The sequence below is a fragment of the Caretta caretta genome, chromosome 4 (genome assembly GCF_965140235.1).
Source record: "Caretta caretta isolate rCarCar2 chromosome 4, rCarCar1.hap1, whole genome shotgun sequence".
Classification (NCBI taxonomy): domain Eukaryota; kingdom Metazoa; phylum Chordata; order Testudines; family Cheloniidae; genus Caretta; species Caretta caretta.
This window is the reverse complement of record NC_134209.1, coordinates 147,002,069-147,026,164: the sequence shown is the minus strand read 5'-3', so window position 1 is coordinate 147,026,164 and position 24,096 is coordinate 147,002,069. Positions and strand designations below refer to the sequence as shown.

At 43.8% G+C, this 24,096-nt stretch overlaps 1 protein-coding gene across 8 annotated transcripts in view; it reads left to right on the top strand.

Annotated features, from left to right (window-relative positions):
• The window catches only part of SLC4A11 (solute carrier family 4 member 11), a 166,135-nt gene that overhangs the window by 11,274 nt on the left and 130,765 nt on the right, over nucleotides 1-24,096 (top strand). For 7 of the 8 annotated variants that reach the window (XM_075128139.1, XM_075128140.1, XM_075128141.1 and 4 more), the window contains exon 2: nucleotides 22,304-22,354. In XM_075128139.1, coding sequence (XP_074984240.1) covers nucleotides 22,304-22,354 — 51 coding nt within the window. Of the gene's footprint in view, nucleotides 1-7,328; nucleotides 7,701-22,303; nucleotides 22,355-24,096 lie in introns of those variants that run through there. The other variant, XM_048846389.2, reaches the window with a different exon arrangement.

Below are 24,096 nucleotides of genomic sequence, written 5' to 3'. Positions count from 1 at the left end.
AGGTTTGAAGTCCCAGAATTGGCAAGTCCGTCCTTGACAGCTTGAAGGTCTGATATTCCATGATTAAACATGGTTAGAAACACCAGCTTTACATCAGAACTGTGCTTCTGGCTTTCCAGATAAATACAGAACTTATTTGTAAGGCTGATTGGTCAGGAGACGTTGGCCTTTAAAATGGTGATGCCTTGGCTTATAGCAAAGCTATAGTAGAGACCTTGAGGCTTTCATAAGTTATTAAACCAACTTTTTTACACTGAATGAGGCTCACAATAACTAAGGCAACCCGGCTTTAGAAGCAGAGGGGTACAAAAGGAGTACCAGTGAACTTTTCCAAACTGTGGAATAAACAAAATACATGATGCTTTTATTGACGCTTACTGGGGATGATCAGCAGACTGGATCATGAGTAATGTGTTTAGCCTAGAGTCATGTCAATGACTTTTCCTGACACATCGTATATTTGTGTGCGATTATTTTTATATAATCGCCCCCCACGCCCTCATTACTCACAGTACATATGCTTCTAAGTGAATTATGAGATTGTCCCTCCCCCACACCGTTTACCTGGTACATGTGTGTGCTAAGTATATATGGGACAAAAGCGTTACGCTATATTACATAAATTGAGATTTCCAAAAAATAAAAATAAAAAAATGCATATGACATTAACCTTTAGGGGTCTAGGGCTCTGGGAGGTATTTGTGAAACCCAGTGAATTCCAGTAGTGTCCTGTCAGCTAATGCTCAGGGGTTATTCTCTGAACACCTGCAATGATGCCCTGCTGACCAAGAATCCCATGGATGCAACAAATGTTTCTTTGAAGTCCTGATTCCTTCTGGAATGTTTCGCTGGGCATAACCATGTCCTGTAGGGCAAACTGTTTGGATATTTTTAATGACACATCACTTGAAACTAAGTCCTCCGCCCTCTAATTACATATATGTAAAATCGCCATTAATTACACCATGAGAGGTGAAATATGTGCATGTATACAGTATATCTGTAGTGATAGCCAGATAGGGAAACTGAGGCACTGTGGGGTGGATTTAGCCTATTATTCCTATGTGTGAAAAGAGGCATTGATATTTGTGTCCTTTTATAAAGGGCTTTGTGATCTAAGGAAGAAAAGTGTTAGATGGGAGTACTGTTGATTTGACTACTATACTAATGCTAATATGCATTTAGGCTTGCAGAAATCTTCTGCATCTGTCATCCGCCACTGTTGGAAGACCGGATACTGGGCTATACGGGCCATTGGTCTGACCCAGTGAGGCCGTTCTTATGTTCCTATGTACTGCCTGTATTTGAAAAGCAGATGCTTGATAGCTCTGTGCTGAGAGCTATTGCAGCAGGTGGTGAAGATTTAGCAGAGGGCAGGTTTTCAATTTACAGCAGAATAGTTTTTTGTTGGAAGCGAGTCTGTTTTGTTAAAATATTCCTGCCCTGTGAACAGGAACTGTAACCATGGCACTGTGGGGTTCCGTGTCTGTCAACTCTACTCGATCTACAGCTAGAACAATGTCTTTTTCTAGCTTCCAGCCCTGTAACCTCACCCTGGGTTCTGGGAGTCCAGCTGTATTCTTTCCTCCTTTCTCTTCGTCATCATCATCTATAACAGAGATCCTGCAAACAACGGCTGTACTGACAAACACCAGTGCAACCCCATTGTCATCAAATTAAGCTGAGTGCCACCTGTGCAAACCTATTACTTTCAGTGGGGTTTGTCCAGGTGTAACTAATCTTGTGTCCTGTCCACAGAATTGTTTACTTAAAAGGGATTGGAATCCAGTTCCCTCTCCCATAGTGAAGCTGGCTCTTCAGAGCTAATGGTTTTTGATTTTGTTTTTAAGGCAAAAAAACACTGAAAGCTGACTTTAGCCATTCAAGTACATGGGAAAACTTTTGCTTAGATATGGACAGATACGTTTACTAAGAAGTATCCACGTTACACAAGCAACTGTCAAGTAGGCATCCCACTTCAAGGAACTTTGTTTTTTTTACAGTAAATAACTTGCCTGTTGTGGTTCCTAGCCGTGCTCTGGTGTGATGTGTCTTACTGTGGCAGAGATTGGCCTGGGGTAAATTCGAGAGAGCCTTGGCTGGCTGGCTCACAGCATGGGTATGGAATCCAACTTCGAGAAGGTTACAGAAGATGCCACTGGCAGCAGGGTGAATAAGTAGTAAGCTCCCTCCGAGCTGAAACTTGCTTTCCATTGTAACCTGATTTTTAAAATTACTCCTCTCTCTACATTGCACCGACTGTCCCTAAGGTAGTCAGCTGTTGTATCCTGCAGATTTTCACACATCCCATATCATCCCACTGTCCAATCTTTCAGAGGGACTTGGGGGCACGGGAGAGAAATCAGAAAATGTGTTTTTAAAGAGACCCTGCATACTGAGTAAAAATAGGGAGGTTCCTTCTGTATTTGACAATGGTGCGTTAGGACTATTTACTCTGTCACCAGTTCTGGTGCCTGCAATTCAAGAAGGAGGTTGATAGATTGGGGACGATTTAGAGAAGAGCCGTGAGCATGATTGATTAAAGGATTAGAAAACCTGCCTTCCAGTGATAGACTCACGGAGCTCAATCCACTTAGTTTAACAAAGAGAAGGTTTGGGACCCTTAACGCAGGGCTATAAAATGAGGCAGTAGAAGGCTGAGAAGGATGCCTGGGGATTACAAGGATGTCCTCTCTCACTTCCCTTCCCCTTGAAGACAGGGAAGAAACAGGGCCAGGAAGCTCTCTGGACCAGGCCAAGGAGCAGTGAGGAACTGGAGAGGGGGGATACTGGCCATCTGCTTCTTCCACAGAAGGACTGTGTTCCTCACAACTCAGAAGACTCTGTAAGTTAGGGACTGATGTTTTGTGCCCCCGCCGCCAGAGCTGGGGCAATCCATCCCTTAGTGTCTTTTGGAACCAGTCTATCTAGTAGGTAGCCCCTGTCCTGTATTCAGCCTGGGTGGCGAGACGCACCCCTGCGTGAAAGTGGCAGGAAGGCTATTTTGCGTGACTCCCCTCCCACCCTTTTGTTGTCTGTCTTTACCCTGTCACCCCTGGGTCGCACTCTGGCTGCTTCTTTTAAACGTGTATATTGAGGAATAATTAAAATCATGTTAAAGTGGCAAAGAGTCCTGTGGCACCTTATAGACTAACAGACGTATTGGAGCATAAGCTTTCGTGGGTGAATACCCACTTCGTTGGATGCATCATATTAACATTCAGAAACGTAAATTGACAGACCGACTCCATTTTGGACTGAGCCAGAGGCTGGTGGTGGGGCGGGTACAGATCGCAGTGCGGTAGGAATCGGTGTTGAAATGGGGAGGGACAGGGTTCGGAGCAGGGTCTGTGGATCCGGGGACATGGAAGGGGAGATGCGCAGAGGTGCGGCTTGGGGACTTGCTGCTTGACTCTTAAAAAGGGGGTGGCAGGCTGAGGAAGGAGTGACAGGAGATGGTAGCTAAACGATCGCTGTTGGTACAGACACAAAGAGTATCGTTTGGATTGTGAGCTGCCACGTTATCCCCACTGTATATGCATGGGGGAGGTGGGAGAGAGGGAGTCTCCTCTCCCATCCTTGAGAAACAGCTGTAGTCTGGCTGCTTGTACTCCGGCGTGGCTGGGGACAACTGCAGTACGACTGGTGGTTTTCTCTTCTCCGCCCTAGACCCTTTTGGTCAGATCCCCCCCTGCCAGCGTGTTGGGAGGAGCAAAGAGGACTCCTGTTGTAGTGGTGTCATGTTGTAAGAGTGCCATACTCTGCAAGTAGTTCCATTTTAAGGGTTGCATATTTATTCCTGGTCTTCCAGATGCTGCACTCATCTCTCTCATTCCCTACCTCTCCTTGAGGTTAATTGAGCCCCAGGGTTTAATATGCATGTATAACACAACAAACATGTGCGCAGCCCATTCCAGTGGGAATAGATAGATGGGTTTTTTTTAGGGACTATTTTATGCTTATTGTACACAACAAACATACGCCTTGAGATATTCCTGAAAACTACCGTAGTGCTGCTAACTCTTGAATATATTAACCGGGCTTATCAGGCTTTTCCTGTGCTGTCTCTTTGCATTTGCACGGTGTTTAAACGTAGGCTAGAAAAGCAGCATTTCCAGATACTTTGCCCTGTTGTGTATTGGCATGCAGGATGTTTTTTGTTTTGGTTTTATATTATTCCCCTCCAGAAAACTTTAACTGACAGCTAAAGGTTGCTAGATTGCATATCCTACCAATACAAACCATAAGCAAGTATTCCACACTCCATCAGTTTATTCCAGACCCTACACTCCGTTCTTCAGTTTCCCTTCTTAACCTGAACTAACCCCCCTCCGTATCTCTCTACCCTCTTCCTGAACAGCCAGGCAGGAGTTCAGTCTTAACTCTCTTGACCATGTTTATCGGTTACATGCTTATGCATTTTCACAGAGAGCTACCTGGGTGGTGTTTGACAGGGCTGGGGGACTGGGAGGAGAGGTTTTTTGGTTGGGGAGTGGAGGGGGACTGTATAAGCGGCCTGGGTTGTGGGGAAGCCCAGTGATTTTGCTGTGGCACGCATCGGTGCCAGCTGGCAAAGGGCTCGCTACTCTGCATGAGTAACTCCTAACAGGCTGAACAAACTCACTGCACCTAATGCCATTTTCATTGTATTTATCAGTCAGGGGTGTCCTGCAAGGTATCAAATGAAAACTTGTATCATGCTGGTCATGGATATCTTTGAGAAATGTACATACTGATGATATTTTTAAGAGATATGTAGACCTATTGGCATTATGTTTTAAAGCCTGTAACCAGGTGTTAACTTGCAAGGCAAAGAAGGGGCTAGCCAGAGCCCTGAGGAGATTGTGTAGGTGGCGAACAGCCTGGGCGGCGTCAGGGAGCTTGATACCCTGTTTAGCACCACAAGTCACTCTCTTTCTGAGGCGGGGGGTAACATGATGACTCTCAGTCCTAGATGCCCCAAGACGGCGTCATGTCTGGTCTGAGGGATTGGTACTTGAAAGTTCCCCCGTACTGCTGGCTGTTACTCTGGGGAGCAGAGCATTCCTGCACCAAGCACTAGCCCTTGGATGGCTCCTGACTGAGCTGCTGTTCGGGCGTAGCAGAGAACCACGGCCGTGGCACCGGAGGAGCCCTACAAGCCTCAATGCCTTGGCGCAGCCATATCGAGCTTCCCCGCACAACCCAGGCCTCTGCTCTCCCCTCTATCTTTTGCGTTCAAACCTCGTCTGTCTCCCTCAGCCCCCCCCCCCCCCCCCCCCGCATCCCTGCCAAACCATTTAATCCTTCCTTGGCCTTGCTATCTCCAGCTGTTCCCACAGCGCCTTCAGAGTCCCCTGCCATACTCCGGCAACTAAGCCTGGCTCAGTAGAACGCAGCAGGGGAATCTGGGAGTCGGAACCAGTTTATGAAAACAAAATCTCAGCCAAAAAAAGGGCAAAAAATTATAGACCATCTGTATGTTTGTGTGAAGCTGAAATATCAGGCTGGCAGTGTTGGAAATGAGTAATACCTGATAGTTCTGGGCAGTACTGTTGGTTAATCTTGGTCAAGCTCAATTAGTATTTGGTAAAACTCAAGTCAGTATTTCATTTTAGAAGTTCAAAATGGTCTTCTGTCCCAGATTTTATCAGAAGACCTTAGTGTGGCAGCCTGTGGCTATTTAAGTGGAGGAACCCTAATAAATGTGAGGAAAACAGGAAAAACGGCAAAGAGGAAGCTTTTATAAGATATTTCGGGGCTAAAACTTGTAAATTTGCATACCATGGAAAATTCAACTAGCAAATCTGGAGACTAAATTCAACCACGAATATGTGAGCCGGAGGGCAAATTTAAACGGACCATTAAAGATAGTGTCACTACCATAATTAAATCCTTAATTGTTTATTGCCTATTCGCTTTTAAAAACACAGGTTTATCAAGATTTATCTTATAGACAAAAGCCTCTGCTTCTATTTTGAGCACCTCTTATTTCGTGATGACACAACGTGCTCAGGGTTAAACAAGAGAGCCCCAAAGAGCTGACCTAATACACAGAAATGGAGAAGATGTGATGTTCTGGGATCCTGAAAGGGAAAACAACTAAGGAGGGTTGTTTTGGTTTTGTTTTTATAAAGAAAACAAAACAAAAAAGGCATTTTGTTCATTTACATGCGGTATAGTGCGTAGGAAGTACCTGTACAGGAGGGACTTGCCTGTGGGTTGCTGGGGTGTGTGGCTTTCACTTGAACCTGGAGTTGATTTCAGAAGTGCGGCTGCCTTTAAGTAAACTGCTCGTGCAAAAGCAAGCCTGAATAGAGAAGATCTGTATTCTCCTCCTGTCTCTCTACAGTAGATCCTTTTGTAGTTCTGGTGGATCTGGTCCTAGAGTGCAATCTCTAACAAACTCAGACTTCCGTTGAGATACAAATACTAAAACATCCAATGAAGTGAGCTGTAGCTCACGAAAGCTTATGCTCAAATAAATTGGTTAGTCTCTAAGGTGCCACAAGTCCTCCTTTTCTTTTTACAAATACTAAATACTCTAGTTGTGCGTATGTGGCCCCTTTGTTTTATCTGAACATCGGCTAAAATAATTTAACATGAGCTAGAAACAAATCTAAATTAAATATTTCTTCAAAATTCTCTCTCAATGGTAAACATAGCCTTTGACTATATGAAATGAATTTTGGTCATCATAGGGCATTTCCTAATGGACATCACAAAACTCTCTCTTTACTGTACTTTATCTGTCCATTAACCCCCTGTGTACTGTCAATAGCCTCTCTGCATCCAGGAGATTCTGATTTGTTTCTGAGTTTGTGTATACACATAACTGTATGTATTGCTTTCTATGTAGCAATTTACTATAATACTGTAGGTTACAAAACATCCGGCAAAGAACACGTTGTCAGACTACAGTGGCTGTGTCTTTAAGAGATCCCTGCTAGATCTACCTTTTGGCAGCAGTTTTTCCTCCTCTTGCTACATCTTCACAACCTTTTATTGTCATCTTTGTAATTCTGTTTGTCCTTCTGTCTGTAGCTCACGAAAGCTTATGGTCAAATAAATTTGTTAGTCTCTAAGGTGCCACAAGTTCTCCTTTTCTTTCTGTAAGGTACAGTAACTCCCCACTTCAGTCGGTGCCTGAATGCTACCAGGTTTCTTAAGGAGGAGTGCTAGCTTTCTCAATACGGTATCCAGCAAAAAGCATTAGCTCGGAAGTGCAGGGTCACTTTAATTGAATTGTTCTATTTTTCCTCCTCTGTACCAGAGGCAAATAGCTCTGAGAGACAGTAAACCTCGGTGGCTGCAGGAGAGAGATTCCAAGTTTAGGATAGCTGAACCTGCCGTGGAATGTAGATTGCTTTGAATTAATTAGCTTACTGGATCTCCAGTATCTTCATTCCCTCGTTGTTTTACTTCTGCAAACGGTGATCTCTCTGAAAGCAGAGTTGGAGGATATCCCTCTGGAATCTAATGGGGCATGCTCTCACTCCACCCATCTGCCACTCTCCAATGGGAAGTGAGGGAGAAAGATGCACTGGATTCGTTAATATTGGAGCCACTGCGCAGCCACGAGCCATTGCCTCTCGTGCCACCTGAACATAAGTGGCGTTAGAAAACAAGTGTTCAGGCTTATTGAAAGCTTTAGGGAAAGCAACAAATGAGCTAAAGCTGTTTGCAGTTTAGCAGCATCTTTTGTTAAAGAAGTAGTGCAGGTAAGTTAGTCTAAAAAAAATCATAGCCTGCATAGAGGCGCTGTTGTTGCTGGGTGATGGATTTAACCAGGAAATTTAGAAATCAAGTAATCTGTCAGCTCTTTAATTATTTAATCGACCAAAGAAAGGCAATACTTGTTGTGTTTCCATGGGTTTTGCTGCTTGGTAATGAAACCTATTGCTTGTTTCTCATGTGCTAGATGCCTGTGTGTTTAGGGATGCAGAATGCCTTTTTTTAATCTAATTAGACATCAGTTTACTGTATGTATCCAGAAAACAGTTACAGAAATTGCATGGGGACATACCAGCAAGGAGAGAGGTTTTGTTTTTTAAAAAAACTCATAATGCTAAAACATTGTAACAATCTGTCCTAGGCTTTACATATTGTGAAGTGTAAAAAGAATGAATATATAAAAAACGAATGAATGAAAGTATTAATATATCTATATCTGTCTAAGATGCTGGTAGAACTTCCCTGCTACAGTGGCCGTGTAACCGATTTTGATGAACTTAAATAAATCTGTCATGTTTAAATAACATTCCAGAAATGTATATTGTTAGTCTAACGACATTCTTTTACCTGAATATCAGGCCGCCTCCTCTTTCCACTGTATTTTTGTTGTTTTTTTTGTGCTGTTGCTTCATGGAGGTTCATGGTATGTCAGGATGTTGAAATTCCGTCTATGTGTAGTGTGGTTTTGTTTGTTAGCCTGCCTAGTTGGTTGCTTACTATAAATTTTTCCCATTTCTCTGGTTTATGTAGTTTTTTGAATGTGCTGAGGCTGTCTTGTTTGCTTCCATAGGCTGCTTTCACTTTTATGGGTAAGGAAAAATTCTGCCTTTCCACATGCTGTATTTATACGTCTTTTTTTTTTTTTTTTTGTTCTGAAGCAGGGCTGAAGGTACTTTGGTCAGCTCGTGAGGTAATTCTGTCGGCACTCGGCAATGCTGCTCTAGTTTTGATCCTTTCAGTGTTTCCGTTATAAAACTTGTTTTATGTGGGTCTACAGACTGGTCACTTTGAGTTCAGCGTGAATTATTATATAGTTGGCCACAGGTTCAGACCAGATGGCTTTTTTGGTTTGCAGAATGTAAGTTTTATAATAAAATTTGTCCAGCCACAGTTGAAGATGGAAACGCCTTTTGGTGCTCTTCTCCCTTTTTTGTTTTGGCTTTTTGTTTTAATTAAAAAAGGTTTTTATTTTAAGAATGAATATTTCTCAGTAACACATTATATGGACTCAAACACACACCAAAAATCTTAGGACCCTGGGTGACTGTAGTTTTACAAACTGTTCTATTCTGTGAGTCCAAGATGAGGACTTTAAGGCCCATATTTTATTTTAAACTAAATCAGAGAACAGTTTTAGCTGTCTTGCACCACTGTTTTCACAATACTCATAACCACAATAGGAGAGTTACACAAAATGAATGACTTCACTGAGACTTTCTCTATTGAGACTTGCCTTTTACCGGATTGTTTGGAGCTGGTAAGCGCTTGCATTGGGTCCTGCGTAGTAACAATAGCGCACTCTGCACATGGTGGTCCCTAATATGAAAAAAGGCCCGTAGGTAAAATGACGGCATGCCATAACAAAATTGTACACAAGACTGCCAGAAGTCGGATATTATGCTTGAAGAACCCCAAATCCCCAAAGTCAGTTTTTTCCGAACAAAGTTAAAATACCATTACGAGATTGATAGGCCTCTGTAAGTACAGTCACTGGATGAAAGAGGGACTTTCAATGGCACCTGTGCTCCTAAGTCACTTAAGTGCTGTTGAAAATTCCACCTGAAGTGAAGAGCCTTAACTTGGACAGTGTTTGGGTCTTGTTGGATGGCTGTATCTCTGATGACTGGGTTTTTCCCACCCTCCGAATGCAGCATTGTCTGGAATTCAAGCCACAGATCCCAGGACACCATGACTATGTTTTAAGGATTGAATGAAATTGTACTAGACAGCAGCACTTGCTTTTCCTTTCGTTCCGAGAACAGTAAACGGCCCAAAGCTTTTATCTGTGTGTCAGCCAAATCCTGGGCGGTCATTGTTCCCTGGCTCCTCTTCTTTTTCCTGATCACCTCATAAAAGCCCCTCTTGTGCGTAAACCCCATGCAGTTGTGCTGGACAGTAACTGCTGTAAGAAGCGCAGGAAGTATGGCGGTGCCATAGTTCCCCTTGCTGTGGTGGGAGCGGTCGCTCCTACGTGACACCTGTATGGGAATGCTGGCCAAGAGAGTGAATTCCCCTCTTTAAAAAAAGGAAAGAGTAGACTGTATTCTGCTCATTAAGCAGCTGCACGGATCTCGGATTCTGAAAAGGAAGTTGTTCTGTAATTACCTCTGGGCGGCACCCTTGCGTGTTGAGCTGTCCGGTGGGCTAACTTGGTGACTCCGCTTGGGCAGTCTGGTGCTTTTTGGAGAAAAATCTATCAACACAGCCTTTTTGCTTTGTTATTACTGCAGACGGTGACCTTTTTAAAGTGGTTTTATTACTACTAAGGGTGCAGTCCAGCAAGCTCCAAAAACTCCCGCCAAAAACCACAAGAAGGAACAGTAAGGAAAACACTTTGATACCAGACCAGGCTGATCCCTGTGTTTGTGTGTGGGTGTATGTTTGCTTGTGACTGTGCCGTTATGAGGGGATTGCCTGCTGCATTATTTCAATAGGATGTTTTCTCTCTTCACAGCCAGCAGTTGTGAAAATTAAATCTCCCTCGCGCCACACACACATACTCACTCACTTGTGGGTTGGGTTTTCACACTTACCAGAAGGATGTCCACGATCGATAACATTTAACAGCCTTTTCTTCTTGCAGTTGAAATGGGAGATTTTAAAAAGAGCATTGAACGTACTCTTGGAATAGAATCCCCAGCCTAATAGGTGAATGTCCGATAGGCTGTAAAAATACATTCATTCCCCCCCCATATTCATGTGGTAGACTTTAGGTCAAGGATGTAACTATGGGACATGGTGATTATGGTGGTGGGTGGGTATCGGGCCCTGGTTGCCTGCCATGTGCTCTTGAAAACTGTAGCTGCTTTTGCAGTGCACTTTCTGGGGAAGCCTGTGAAATGGGAGTGGATTATTCTGAGACTGACTGACAAACCAGTTTAAATCTTCTAGTTCTAGGTGAGCGAGGTCACTCCTGCAAATGCTGGAAGTAGGTGCATTCTGTATTGGGTGGGTTCATTATGGGATTGGAGCCCATTGTTAAGAACGGTGAGGAGCATTTTACATAAAGGGGGGAACCCCCCTAGGGAAAAGGCTAGAGAACATATTAAATGTATGTAGATATGGCTGTACGGGTATTCGATTTAAAAGTGCCCAAGATGTATTGAAATGTCTGTTTAGTTTTCAGTAACAAACACATTTAACACAATAGGCCCGTTCCTGCCATGGCCCCATCACTTTTTACCAGCCATGAGGGTGAAGGGAGTGAGAGGGGCAGGGCGTGGCGGGGGCAAGGCCATGGTTCGGGAGCCAGTGGCCCCCTCACTTTTAGGGAGCTTCTGTTGCCTCTGGGTATAGGTGAACACTGCTCTGGGCAGGATTCATGGAGGGAGGGCTAAGGTGGCTTTCCATTCTGCCCCCAACCTTTGCATGTCCCTTGTTCTAGGAAAGGGAGTTGTGCTGGCCCTACGTGTAAGTTAAAAGAGCCTAAGGAGTGCCCTAACTTGTACCTGGCAGCCTGTGATTCCAAGAGGCTGTTGATTTAGAGGAAAATGAAAGATGCACGTACATCCAAACACATCTATGATTCACAGAAGGATCAAACGCTCTAATTACTTGTCACATTGAATTGGGCTATTCTAAAACCAAAGTTCTTTTTGGTCCATGCTTTGGCTGTCGCTTAATTGGTAAAAGATGCCTATAGTACCTTGCATATAAATCTCACTATGCAACTCTTTCATAGAATTGTAGGACTGGAAAGGACCTTGAGAGGCCATCTAGTCCAGTCCCTTGCCCTTGAGACAAGACTAAGGGTATGTCTATGCTTACAGGGGGTCAACGCTGCGGTGATCGATCCATCGGGGTCGATTTACTGGGTCTAGTGAAGACCTGCTAAATTGACCACAGATCGCTCTCCCGTTGATTCCGGTACTCCACCGGAACGAGAGGTGTGAGGTAAGTCGATGGAGTCTCCTGTTGACCCAGCGCAGTGTAGACATCTCAATAAGTCAATGTAAGCTACATCCACTCCACCTACATTCTTCACAAAGCTGGAGTTGCGTAATTTATGTTGACTTAGGGCAGGTCTACATTACAGGGTTAAGTATGATCTAAACCCTCCCTGGCAGATAATTTTTTTTTAACCTGCTCTTAAAAATTTCCAATGATGCGATTCCACAGCCTCCCAAAGCAATTTCTTCCAGTGCTTAACCACCCTGACAGGAAGTTTTTCCTAATGTCCAACCGGAACCTCCCTTGCTGCAGTTTAAGCCCATGGCTTCTTGTCCTAGCCTCAGAGGTTAACGAGAACAATTTTTCTCCCTCCACCTTGTCACAAAGTAATCTCAAAACACTTTCCAGAGTTAACGGGCAGACACTATTTGTATCTGCATACGGATCACTCACCGAAATGAGCCACCTCTGAAATAGAACACCTAACGAGTAGGTACCATGTTACTATCACGGGAGTGATGTTGCAAATGAGGTGATGTGGTGATATTTGAGGAGGGGGCAGAAACTACCATCCTAACAGGCTCTAAGCCTCTGAGCATGCCAAGTAGGAACGTGGTTTTTCTAGAAGCCTGAACGGACTCAGTGAGTTGCATCAATACATTTAGTAGGAGAAATGTAGTGCATCTTCCCTACTTGAGTACTTACAGAACATAGCAGCTGATGAACAGTGCACAGCACCAAACTGTTTAGGACATAAAATGAAGACCAGAATAGCCAGTTAGAACTGCAGGAGGAATTTGGGTAGGGAGAACGTACCGAACACCCTACTGTTTCAAAGAATGCCATAAGGTATTTGAGGAGCAGTAGGGATCAGGAATGCGGTTTTATCTCTCTCCAAAAAGACTGCACCTCCATCAGCTCATCACCCTCTCACAGCAACATATTGGGGTTCGATACTGACTCGGGTCCTGTCTTTGCTGACAAAGGAGTGGCTTTTAGTGCAGGATAACTTGCTGCAAAAACACAGTGGAGACAAAGCAGTTTAGTTTTACCACAAGGTAGACAAGGTGAGGTCCAGCAGGGAGTAGAGGGCTGACCTTGCGTAGTGACCTCTGAGTAAACAAAAGTGCCTCGTCACCAGTGATTTTTACCAAGAAGTAACTATCCCGTGTTTAAAACAACAACACTGTTTAAAACAACAACCACCACCTCTTTTGTGTCAGTGAAGAGCAGGGCTGGCTCTACCGTTTTTGCCGCCCCAAGCAGTGGAAAAAAACCTTTTGCGGACGGCAGAACGGAGAAGCTGCCGCCGAATTGCCGCCACCGCAGAAACTCTGCTGCCCCTTTCTGACTGCCGCCCCAAGCACCCGCTTGGAATATTGAGGCCCAGAGCTGGTGAAGAGACAGTCCCAGAGGAAGAGTCCTACCTCTGATTGACTAACACCGCTTATTGTAGTATCTGAGTGTTTCTTGGAGGGCTCCCATCCAAGTACTAACCAAGCCCAATTCTTAATTTGTGAGGAATGAGGAAGTGTTATATGAGAGAGCTGCCCAATTTTGAAACATGGTACTGTTTGTTTCTGGCGTGTGTGACTTGTTTGCCAATCCTTTTTCGTTGTAAGGTAACTATGTACAGTAGAGCGCGAGACTTGTAGGGCTTTGTCTTTGTACCTAAGTGTAGCCTGTGAATTTTTGGACAATTTTTTGTGGATATTGTAGACTGTGTGTACGTAGCTGTCTCCATAGAGACAGAGATGCATTCATATACAAATCTCTAAATATGTGTCTGTATATTATAGACAAATAATATTGTTGATAGTGTGTTGCCTGTCTACAAATGTAGAGGATGTAGTCCTTGCACCAATGGTCCACAATCTAAATTAGATGCACTATATAGTCAAATATATAAGATACATAAGCTGTGGGTTGAAAGTTTGAGTGGCGCAGTATTTAAAGGTAAACTGTAGAATTTGAAATATTTCTTAGACGTTAACTAACTCAAGAAATCAGCAAAAATGAATCACAGAGTCATCGGACTAGAAGGGACCTTGAGAGGTCCTCTAGTCCAATCCCCTGCACTCATGGTAGGATTATCATTCTAGACCATCCCTGACAGGTGTTTGTCTGACCTGCTCTTAAAAACTCCAATGATGGAGATTCCACAATCTCCCTAGGCAATTTATTCCAGTGCTTAACCACCCTGACAGGAAGTTTTTTCTTAATGTCCAACCTAAACCTCCCTTACTGCAGGCTGCGGCCAGTATTTTCAGTATGGGATAGTGCTCTCATGCTGGTCAAGAGCCTGAAAATAGTGTTTTACAGACATGTCCAGCCTCTTTTGCACTTAAGTAGACAGTGCTACTGTACTGTTACCATGTTGACCCAGGTGGTTAGCCAGTGTTTGGGGTCTTGCAGCTTGTTTCCATTTAGGTAGAGAAATTGATAGAGTCCAGTATTTTGTGTGTGTGTGTGTATGTGTGTGTGTACACAGCTTTGGTAAATAAGCAGGAATTATTAGTCCTGTTTTCTTGAACACAGTATGAATCAATCAGGAGACGTTTTCTTTGTTCACAGTTCCAAAACTCTTACATCTAGCACTCTGCCCTAAAAGCTCTCTCTAGCTTTTTGCTTACGGTCTTGCTCCCAATGCTTGTTCTGGCTGTCTCCTCGGCTTTCTGCTGCTCTTCCTCAGCTTCTCTGGTGCTTCTGCTGCATCTCTCCCAACATACAGCTGGAAATGAGATCAGTCCTTTGCCCCCCCCTATTTATTATCAGACCCCTGGAAAAACCCTAGTGTTAATCTGTATTCGCAAAAAGAAAAGGAGTACTTGTGGCACCTTAAACCCTGGAATTGCATGGTGCAGCCACTGGCCAGGCTTGCATGAGGTCTAGTCCTTGAGTGGTAGTTTCCTATAGTTACAGCTACCCCTAAACACAGGGGCATTTGTTTCCTCATTTTGCCTGAATGGAAGGCAGTCACCATGCCCAACAGCCTCAACCAGCTAGCCCATCCCCAAGCATAGCATACATTCTACAATAGCTGTCTTACTGATGAAGCTGTGTATTTCACAAAGTGACTAGTGCTTTTAAGGTGAATGGTCCTGTGTTTTCAAAAATTACTGTGCATTTTCCATATATAAATGAGGCCCCTTCTTAAGGTGTGCCAAGCAGAATAGCTAAAAACTTAAGACCCTACCCCCAAATCAATAATAACTTCTGAAAATTTAGGCTGAAAGGTTCTCCAATTAAAGTTGAAGCTTTTGTCAAGGTTACCACAAAGGCTCTTGCATCCGATGAAGTGAGCTGTAGCTCACGAAAGCTTATGCTCAAATAAATTTGTTAGTCTCTAAGGTGCCACAAGTACTCCTTTTGTTTTTGCGAATACAGACTAACACGGCTGCTACTCTGAAACCACAAAGGCTTTGACATTCAAGGAATCTACATATTTTAGCAGAAGTTCCTTTTTGTTTTGACTTGGTTGGCCTTTTTTAAAGTTGCTTGTGATGATGGGAGTCAGTAATCTAATTATCAGGGACCCAACCATCTTATCTTGGAGGCATTTTGGCAAAGAGCGAGTTTTCTAGGAGATCTGATATTAAAACATATCCTTGGTCAAAGCTAAGTGCTCCCGTCCGTTAATTTTAATGATTTGAAGCAAATTAAGGTTATTTAATGGCTTTTGATTGACCTGAAAGGGTATTTTTGTGGTACAAAAGAAGCACATATCTGGATACTCTTTATCTTCTATTGCAGGCAGGCTGGAGATGCCACCAATGAAGACATATCAATATATACTTAAACATTTGGCATGCAGACATCCTGTTTCAAATTTGTGTGTAGCCTGAGTCTTATTTTCTTCTTAAGAAAGCAATTCTTTCATTTTTAAAAATGAGGAAACGTGATATATCATTAGCAAAACTTATGGGAAAAACTTTCAGTATTTATTGAGCAGATGTAAGAAGTCTGCAGTAAATTTTGGACATTGCTTTCTTTAACATGGAAGGGTGCGTGCTGGCAATCCATTAGACAGAGAATTATGTTTTACATCAAACAAGATGCTTGGGTTGGAGGAAAGCTGTTGCCTCAGAAGATGCCAGCAGCAGAAATTTTTTTTCAAAGTATCCAGAGAATGTGTTTTTATTTGTAATCTAGTAATATTGCGGGGCTCAAGAGAGCTTATTACTAACCTTGATAACAAGAAAGTTAAAACTGGTTATTAAGGGAATTGCTAGGACACATCTCCCCGAGGAATTTAATAATGGAAGATGGCATAATGGATTTTTGTCTTTTCATTGTTGTTACATGCAAATGTAAGAAATCAGGAAGTACAGATATTATTGTCCTGATCTCTCTCTGCTGGGATTGGCCTATTCATCTTTATTGTGGGCTTTTCTGTTTTTTGTTTTTGAGACCAAAAATCCTAAACAGTGACATAAGTTAGTTTCCTACCTGACCGGCAGTGCCAGGAATTGAACCATCAAATTCTTTTAAACTTTGTATGTTACATCTGAGTCACTGAAATGGCTTGAAGTCAAAGGGCGGTTGTTTTTCTGAATGTGTATCTTTTAAATCTACAGAATGGATATTGCCATTTGCAGCTTTTAATTAGAGGGCAATAACAAGCTGTGAACTGAATGTACATAAAATTTAGTGTTTCAAAAAAAAGTTAAAAAGCAAGGAAATTTCATTTTCTAAATTAATCATAATTTAAATAGATACTCTCTAAAGAGCAAGAAGAGTTGGTTATGGATGTTTTTGACTGATGAAAAGATTGAAAAATAAGAAACACCGTTAAATTGCCAAAAAATTGAAGCATGATTAGTAGGATTTTGTTGGCAAATAAATAGGAGGAAGGTAATATTTTCCTTTAGTGAGCAAAGAAGCCAAAGACAATTGTTTCTTCCTAGAGCAGCTGGAATAATCTACACATTTAACTGTTAGAGGAAGAAAAGATTTTTTTTTCCTATTGATATTGTCTTTCCTAAATACTTGAATTTAGTATGTTGCTTGCAAAGTCCTTGTCTGTAAAACTGAAGTGGGCAAGGTAGTTTCTTTTAATGTCATTGAAACCATTTTTCTTTATGGATCACTGTGTGTTTCTCTCTTTTTGTCTCTGATCTAATCTCTCATTTTATAGCATTCATAAGTATGCTACTTGCTACACAGATGAGGTTTTTCTTCTGAGTTTATAACTTGGGTGACCAGACAGCAAGTGTGAAAAATTGGGACGGGGGTGGGGGGTAATAGGAGCCTATATAAGAAAAAGCCCCCAAAATTGGGACTGTCCCTAAAAAATTGGGACATCTGGTCACTCTATTTATAACCTAAATTTTAGACTCAAGATTGGCAAACAGCCGGGACGGAATGGGGAGGTTAAGAAGGACCACTGTTCTTGATTCTGTGTGGATTTTATTATTTTGGTCTTCTTTTGGGGAGGTGGGGAGTGTTAAGAATTAATACATAGTAGACTTGATGGAAATCTTTTAAATGTTTGAAGACACAACAACAAGAAAATTTATGGCAAACTATTGTGCTAAAACCTATCCCCCTGACAGACCTTGTTCGTTTCCACTGATCTCAAACAAGCTAATACAAAACTGTGGACACTTCAAGGGAGAACTTAACCCTTCAGTTACAGAGCTGAAGAAGAGCTCTGTGTAAGCTTGAAAGCTTTCTCTCACCAACAGAAGTTGGTCTCATAAAACACATTACTTCATTGTCTCTCTCATATCCTGGGAGCGATACCACTACATACAGTTACTTCCCTGTACACTTTGGATTGTGTTACTGTATTATTTAAAATATTTGTCTAAAACAGGACCTCTTGCTTCCTGATTCCATCTGCTTCTGCTACTTCTATCCCCACCTGCAATCAGTCTTTCCGCAGCTATGTCATAACTGGTGTCTGCTTGTAGGACTATGATGTACAAATAGAGATTTGTACCTTCAGATGAGATTAAAGCAGGAGATGCAGATGGACTCTCCTTGCCTTACCCTAAGTAGCAAAGAGTAAAAGGGAAAAACATAGAAAACATCTATGAGCAGATTTGTTTTAAGTCGCAGGTTCAATATTTTCCATAAGACACTGCTGGCTCTTTGGTGTATTAAAGGGTGATGTGAGAGGGACATTGTGGGATTGTTCCCTACAGTATAACTGGCTAGTGTTTCATTGTCAAGATTTAATCGTCTGAAGTGATTGTGCTGCCATCATTACCCTTTGAAGATTATTCTGATACTCTGTCAAAGCCTTTCCATTTCTTGGTTTCTTGTGCCACCCTAAATAATTGTTCTCTCTTCACTGTTTACACCCTGCAAATACTTGCAGATAGATCTGTTCCATCTGAGTCATTGCTTTGCCGTATACTGTATAAAGAAGTGTGATCAACGGGTAAGGTTCTAGACACAAATTATCCATATACATAGGTTTCCGTATAATGAAAAGAGACTATGCTTTGTGTACCATCTTAAACAGAATTTTTTAAATATTTATTAGATGCAGAATGCTTTTAGAAAATAAGATTATGCTGAAAATGTACTGATCCCCCTGGATGCTGAGAGAGAAAAGAGATGGACCCTAATTCTGCAAACATTTATGTACGTGCTTAAATTTAAGCACATGAGTAGTCCTGTGCATATATGTCGTGCGGGACTGGGCCTATAATCAACACATATGTAAACATGTTTATCTCGCAGGCTCCTAAAGCATATTCCAAACATATTGGGATACAAAGTAATAAGTTCAGCCACTTCTGTGTCGGTTGTAATAGCTGTTCATTGCTATGCAATAGTTTTAAGACTTTACCCAATTGAAACTGTAGGACAATTTACATAATGAGAAGGCAATTACCAGAGTTGGAATTTAGCCAGGACATTCCAGGGTTAACACCCAACTTTTTCAAAATGTGCCATTGGACCTTTAATTATGAGGTTAAAACCTTGGTTTTATGACTCATCTGAAAAACAGCATTTCCAGTATAACTGTCCCCTAGGCCTAGGCAACATGCTTGAGCATTGGTTCATGATTTACTCAGGGGAAATAGTGCCACCTAATGAAAGACGGCTGCTTATTGTAGTGCCCTGGCTTTTCCCTTTTGTTTCCCATCCAAGTAGAGATCACGGTGCTACTTAAGTTGTGATAAAATCACAGTCCAGGAGGGATGCTGCAGATATGAGGCACTTTTAATATAGAATGCAACGGACTTTGAACTCCTTTCATTCATCAGGTTTTATATAGATCAAGTATACAAACTCCTTACTCTGCTAGACACTGGACATAATGGATTGAACAGAGACACTGAATTTATGGCTTATTACAACAATCTGTAACCCACTAAGGGCTAGTCTATACCGGCAACGCTAAAGCCCTGCCGCGGCTTGTGTGGTCACGGTGCAGTACTGGGAGAGAGCTCTCCCGGTTCTCTAAAAAAGCCACCTCCACGAGGGGCGCAGCTCCCAGCGCTGGGGCACTGTCTACACTGGCCCTTTACAGTGCTGAAACTTGCAGTGCTCAGGGGGCTGTTTTTTCACACCCCTGAGCCAGAAAGTTGCAGCGCTGTAAATTGCCAGGGTAGACCCGCCCTAACCCCCTCTTTTGTCCTATGACTGCAGAGGTGTTAACAGGCCACTCGACCATGAATACGCTCTTACAATATGTGCTAACTACTTTATGCTAAACAATCTGTTCCACCTTGCATTTTGGAAGCACATTTCCCAGACCTGAAGAAGAGCCCTGTGTGGCTCAAAAGTTTGTCTCTTGCCAACAGAAGTTGGTCCAATAAGATGATCTGATTGCACTCATCTTGTCTCTCTAATACACACACAAATTTTTATCATGAGTATAAGCTTTGGTTAAAATGCAGACTCATATTTATGTTATTACGGTGGTCATCCGAGGATAACAATGTTATTTCAGGAATGCAATGGAAACCTAATCAATGTGATGTGGAGCAGGCTAGAGAGTTGAAACAGAGAAGAGCCCTTTAGTTCACACTCTGTCTGGATTTGGCCTGCGTTCCGCCTATTGACTATCCCTGGTCTAGGCCTTCACTATTTTGTGGCTCTTCCATCAGGATATCTTATTTTTTAACTTATGTTTCTTTAAATGTATGTACACAGCAACTGAAAAGAAGTGCCTATCGATTGCTCTAGGTGCTTGACAGTGCCTTAGAAATGGACAGCTCCTAAATCACCCTGCAGTCATTTAACATAAGAACCATAGTTTCTGGTTCCCTCCCAGCCAGATAAAACCGCTGACTCATTTTGGGGAGACCCTGGTTCATTGCTTGTCCAGCAGCCTAAGTGTTTTTCTTACTCATCACTCTCCCTCTTGGGGAAGCACATGGTTATTGCTGCTTTGTCCTGGGCTGGTCTCCAGGTTCATCCTTCTTAACTTGTGTTTTTTAAATAGCCCCAAGGATATGCACACTTGGAGCAAATGCAGCCAAATGGAAGTCTCTGGGACACATTTGGCAGTGACCGATGTGCTGAAGTTATAAACTGGATGAAAGTTGGTTAGAAAATGAATATAAGCAGTGAAGTAACGTAACTTGTACCCTTCTGGCATTTAATGTGCCCGAGTTTCTGCTGGCATAACTCGGCTAAGTCAAATGGAGTTCTGCCAGCAGCAAATTTGTCCCTAATTGTGCAAAATGAGTGTAACCTCTGTTCTATGTAGGCTGTGGGAGAAGTGTGATGAGTAGGGTATTTGTAGCAGCAAAATTAGGTACCAGGATCCTATACTGTAAATTAGAGACCTGCTTCACATTGTTTTATATTATCTCTAATACCCCTAGGCCCAAATTTCTGTCTATGGCACTTATTTTGCACATCTGCTGAATGCAAAATCACTGCAGGTTATGCCCTTCTGCCTCTTTCACCTGTCTTCTGACTAACTTACACCACTATTTACAAACCAGTGAATTTGGCCCTCAAATGCTGCATGTGGCTGCTATGTGAAGTGTTGTTCAGGAGAATGTTCTAATGTATTCACGAGTATTTAGAGCTCCATTTCCACACCTTTTATGGTGAGTTGAACTGAAGAAGGGTTGCACCTTAGCCAGTCTCTGCTATAAAGCAGGTCCTCAGTGGCCTTTAACTGGGGTGATCACCCATCCCAAATTGGACGGGACAGTCCCAAAATGCAGACTTCAAGTCCGTGTCCTGGGCTGAATAACTTCGGGACAGCAATTGTCTTGGATTCCCTGCAGCGCCACCCTATGCCTGCCCGAGGCTCAGTCTCTTCTTGTGGCGGGGAGGGCTGAAGTGGGCAGGTGGGGGAGTCTGGGGCTCCCCACAGTGTCCTGGGCTCCCTGGGCAGCGCAGCTCTTACTGTGGCCCAGCTCTGGCTTCCACCTGGGTCAGAGGGTGGGGTCTCGGCGGGGAAGAGGAAGGGTAGGGGGCAGGGTCATGGGGGGGCAGCGGGGCTCCTCCTTGAGTCCTGCTTTCACCTTTTGAAAAGGCAGCTGTTCTATCCTAAACCAGCAGTCTGAATTGTTTAGGGTGGGTTTAAAAATTCAACCTGGCCCAAATGCCAGAATTACACACAGATGTCTAAGAGTAGGCAGCTAGCCCACATCATCCTTCAGAACGGATGGGGCAAATTTCAGCTGGCTGTTAAACCCTTTTGTCCTATGTCTGCCAGGTGTCAATCATACTTTGTGTAACTGCTGATAATGAGGTAAACCTAGCCATAGTGGCGAGTAAACTGCTTTAAGCACTGGTACGCAGGGACCCATTCCTGACATCAGTTCAGTTCCCTAGTTGTTTGCATGTGAATGTGACATTGCCTCTTTTTTGGGACCCTGTTGGAACAAACGGGATCTGTCCGCTATATCCAGGGTCGAGCAGGAGAAGACAAGAGCATGTTTGTCATGGGGCAGCTGAACCAGAGCTTTGTCCCCCCGATGGCTTGTTAAAAGGAGCAGAACGGATTGTAAAATCAAGCTCTCATTGAGGTTAAGGTTTCATTAGAATTAATTATCCAAGCAAACGGTGCCATATTTGTACGTACCGTCTGGATGCCATTATTTACTCATTTTAATAGGATTGTCCCTTAGCAGACTTTTGTGTTAATTCTTGCACCCATGTGGTCCTTCAGATCTGACGTGTCACGCCGATGTAATTAGGCTTGCGCAGATGTTTACTCATGTGGTATCTTGTTGCTGGAAGATCTACATGCATACAGGACAGCTGAGCACAGTTTTTTATTTATTTATTTTTAAACACTTTTTTTTTTTTTTTTTTTTTTGCAGGAGATGGTGACGGTATTGAACATTCTGGGAAATGTTAAAGTCAATAAACATAAGGTTAAACTTGTCGGTACCAGAATAAATCATTAATGTCTGTAATAGTTTTCTTCTTCCGTCTGTCTGAGAGCTTTTATGATGATGAGCTAAGCAGTTAAACCAAAGTATTCATATTCATTACGGTTCCCACACTTGGACTTAATCTATCTTTCCCCCTTCTTTTTTTTTCTTTTTAGAAAGTCCACCGGCAGCGATGTCCAGAAATGGGTATTTTTTTGAAGAGACTGGCAAGTATAATTTTCTTTTCTACTAATCTGTTGCATGTTATATTGCATATAAAAGAAACTACCACAGTGACCTAGCTGTATCAGTACAAAAATAATTAGGTTGATTTTGAAGATGATCTGCAACAGATGGAAGTATCAAATCCATTTCACTTATAACCTAAGCTGGCTTTGAACCCAAGTTTGTATGGGTGAAAGGAATGTTGTGTATAGGTCTCATGCTACAAATAGTCCGTACAATCAAGTCCCATAGATGCTAATGCCTTACTGCTTTGAATATCTGTATCTTCAGATTTTCGGTGTTTCATTGTCTTGGGTGGTTCCTTGTCTTGTTCTGTTTCAGGGTGTTCTCTGTTCCCTTGATATACCAGATTCAGCATGGCCAGTATCCAGGGGTCACTCTAGCTATAGGCAAACTAGGCAGCTGCCTAGGGTGGTAGATTTCTGGGACAGTAGACTTCCCCCATCTGGCACAGCTGAGAGCTTGGTGTATGTTGTGACCCCTCTTTCCTCCCCCCTCACCCCCCGGCACTACAACTGTCCAGCTCTCTGGGGCTAGCCTCCCATTGTAGGGCTGCTCAGGCTGGGGCCAGGCTCCCTTGGGAGAAGATATTGGGGCTTTGTCCCCTATCTGGGCAGTCTTATAGCAGCTGAGGCCTGGAGTGGGAGGCGCATTGGGAGCGACTTGTGCCCTCCTCAGGGAAACCAGCACTAGCTCAGAGCTAATGGAGAGGCCTGCATGTGCCTGCAGTTTCCACACCAGATAAGCTTTCCACCCTGGGTCCCTTCCTCAGCAGTGGCGGCAGCAACGGATGCGGCTGACAGGGCTGCCCAGCAGAGCTCGGTGGCCACAAGTTGGGGCTCTGAGGAGCAGGAAGTGGCCCCCAGCCAGGCTGGTGGGGAAGCACTCCTACCCCCTCCCCAGATGCTCCCCACCACCAAGGCAGGTAACATGGCAGTCGCAGCTCAGACGCTGAGTGGCTCGGAGTTGCTCTTGGCAGCACCACAAGAGCTTGCTGTGGCTTCGGCCTCAAGCACAGGGACCTGCCCAGCTCAGTGTCCGTATCCAGCCCGGACCTGCTGTCCCTCTTCCATCCCTGGCGGGCCCTGCTGCCTCTCTGGACTCTCCTTGCGGCCGCTGCTTCCACTCCACCATGTCTGGGCTCTCGAGGTGCTGCCCCCACACAGGCTAGGAGCCCAACAGCTAGGAGCTCCTCTGGAAAGATGCAGGGAAGGGCGGACTGTAGGGGATGCTGAGGGCCAGGTGGAGGGTGCAGGCTGACATGGGCTGGGGATACAGAGGGCATAGGGCTGGATGTGGGACTGAAGGTATGGGGCTGTGCTTGGGGCTCCTGGGTACAGCGACCCCTCATTCTGCCAGTGGGAAGGAGCCCATCACCCGCTCTGCAAGGGAGATGAGTGCCCCCCAGTCTGAGTGGCTTCATGGGGGCCCTTTGGGTGTGAGCTGTTACTTGCCAGTGTGTGGGTCCCTTTGTGGTTGAACTGAGCATTTTCCTGGGGTACTGAGCTGGGGCCCGCTCCTCTCTTGAGCCCCAGGCAGCTGGTGCCAACCTGCCTGGAAAGGGCCATTGGGAAGGCTGGCCCTATCTGGGAGTATTGGCCACCCAAGGAGCGGGCCTTGGCCACTTGCAGGCCCTAGAGCAGAACCTGGGGGACTTTCATCCTGGCCTGGCCAAGCTCAGCCCGCCTAGGTGTCACTGTTCCCACCCTGCAGGGTCTGTCAC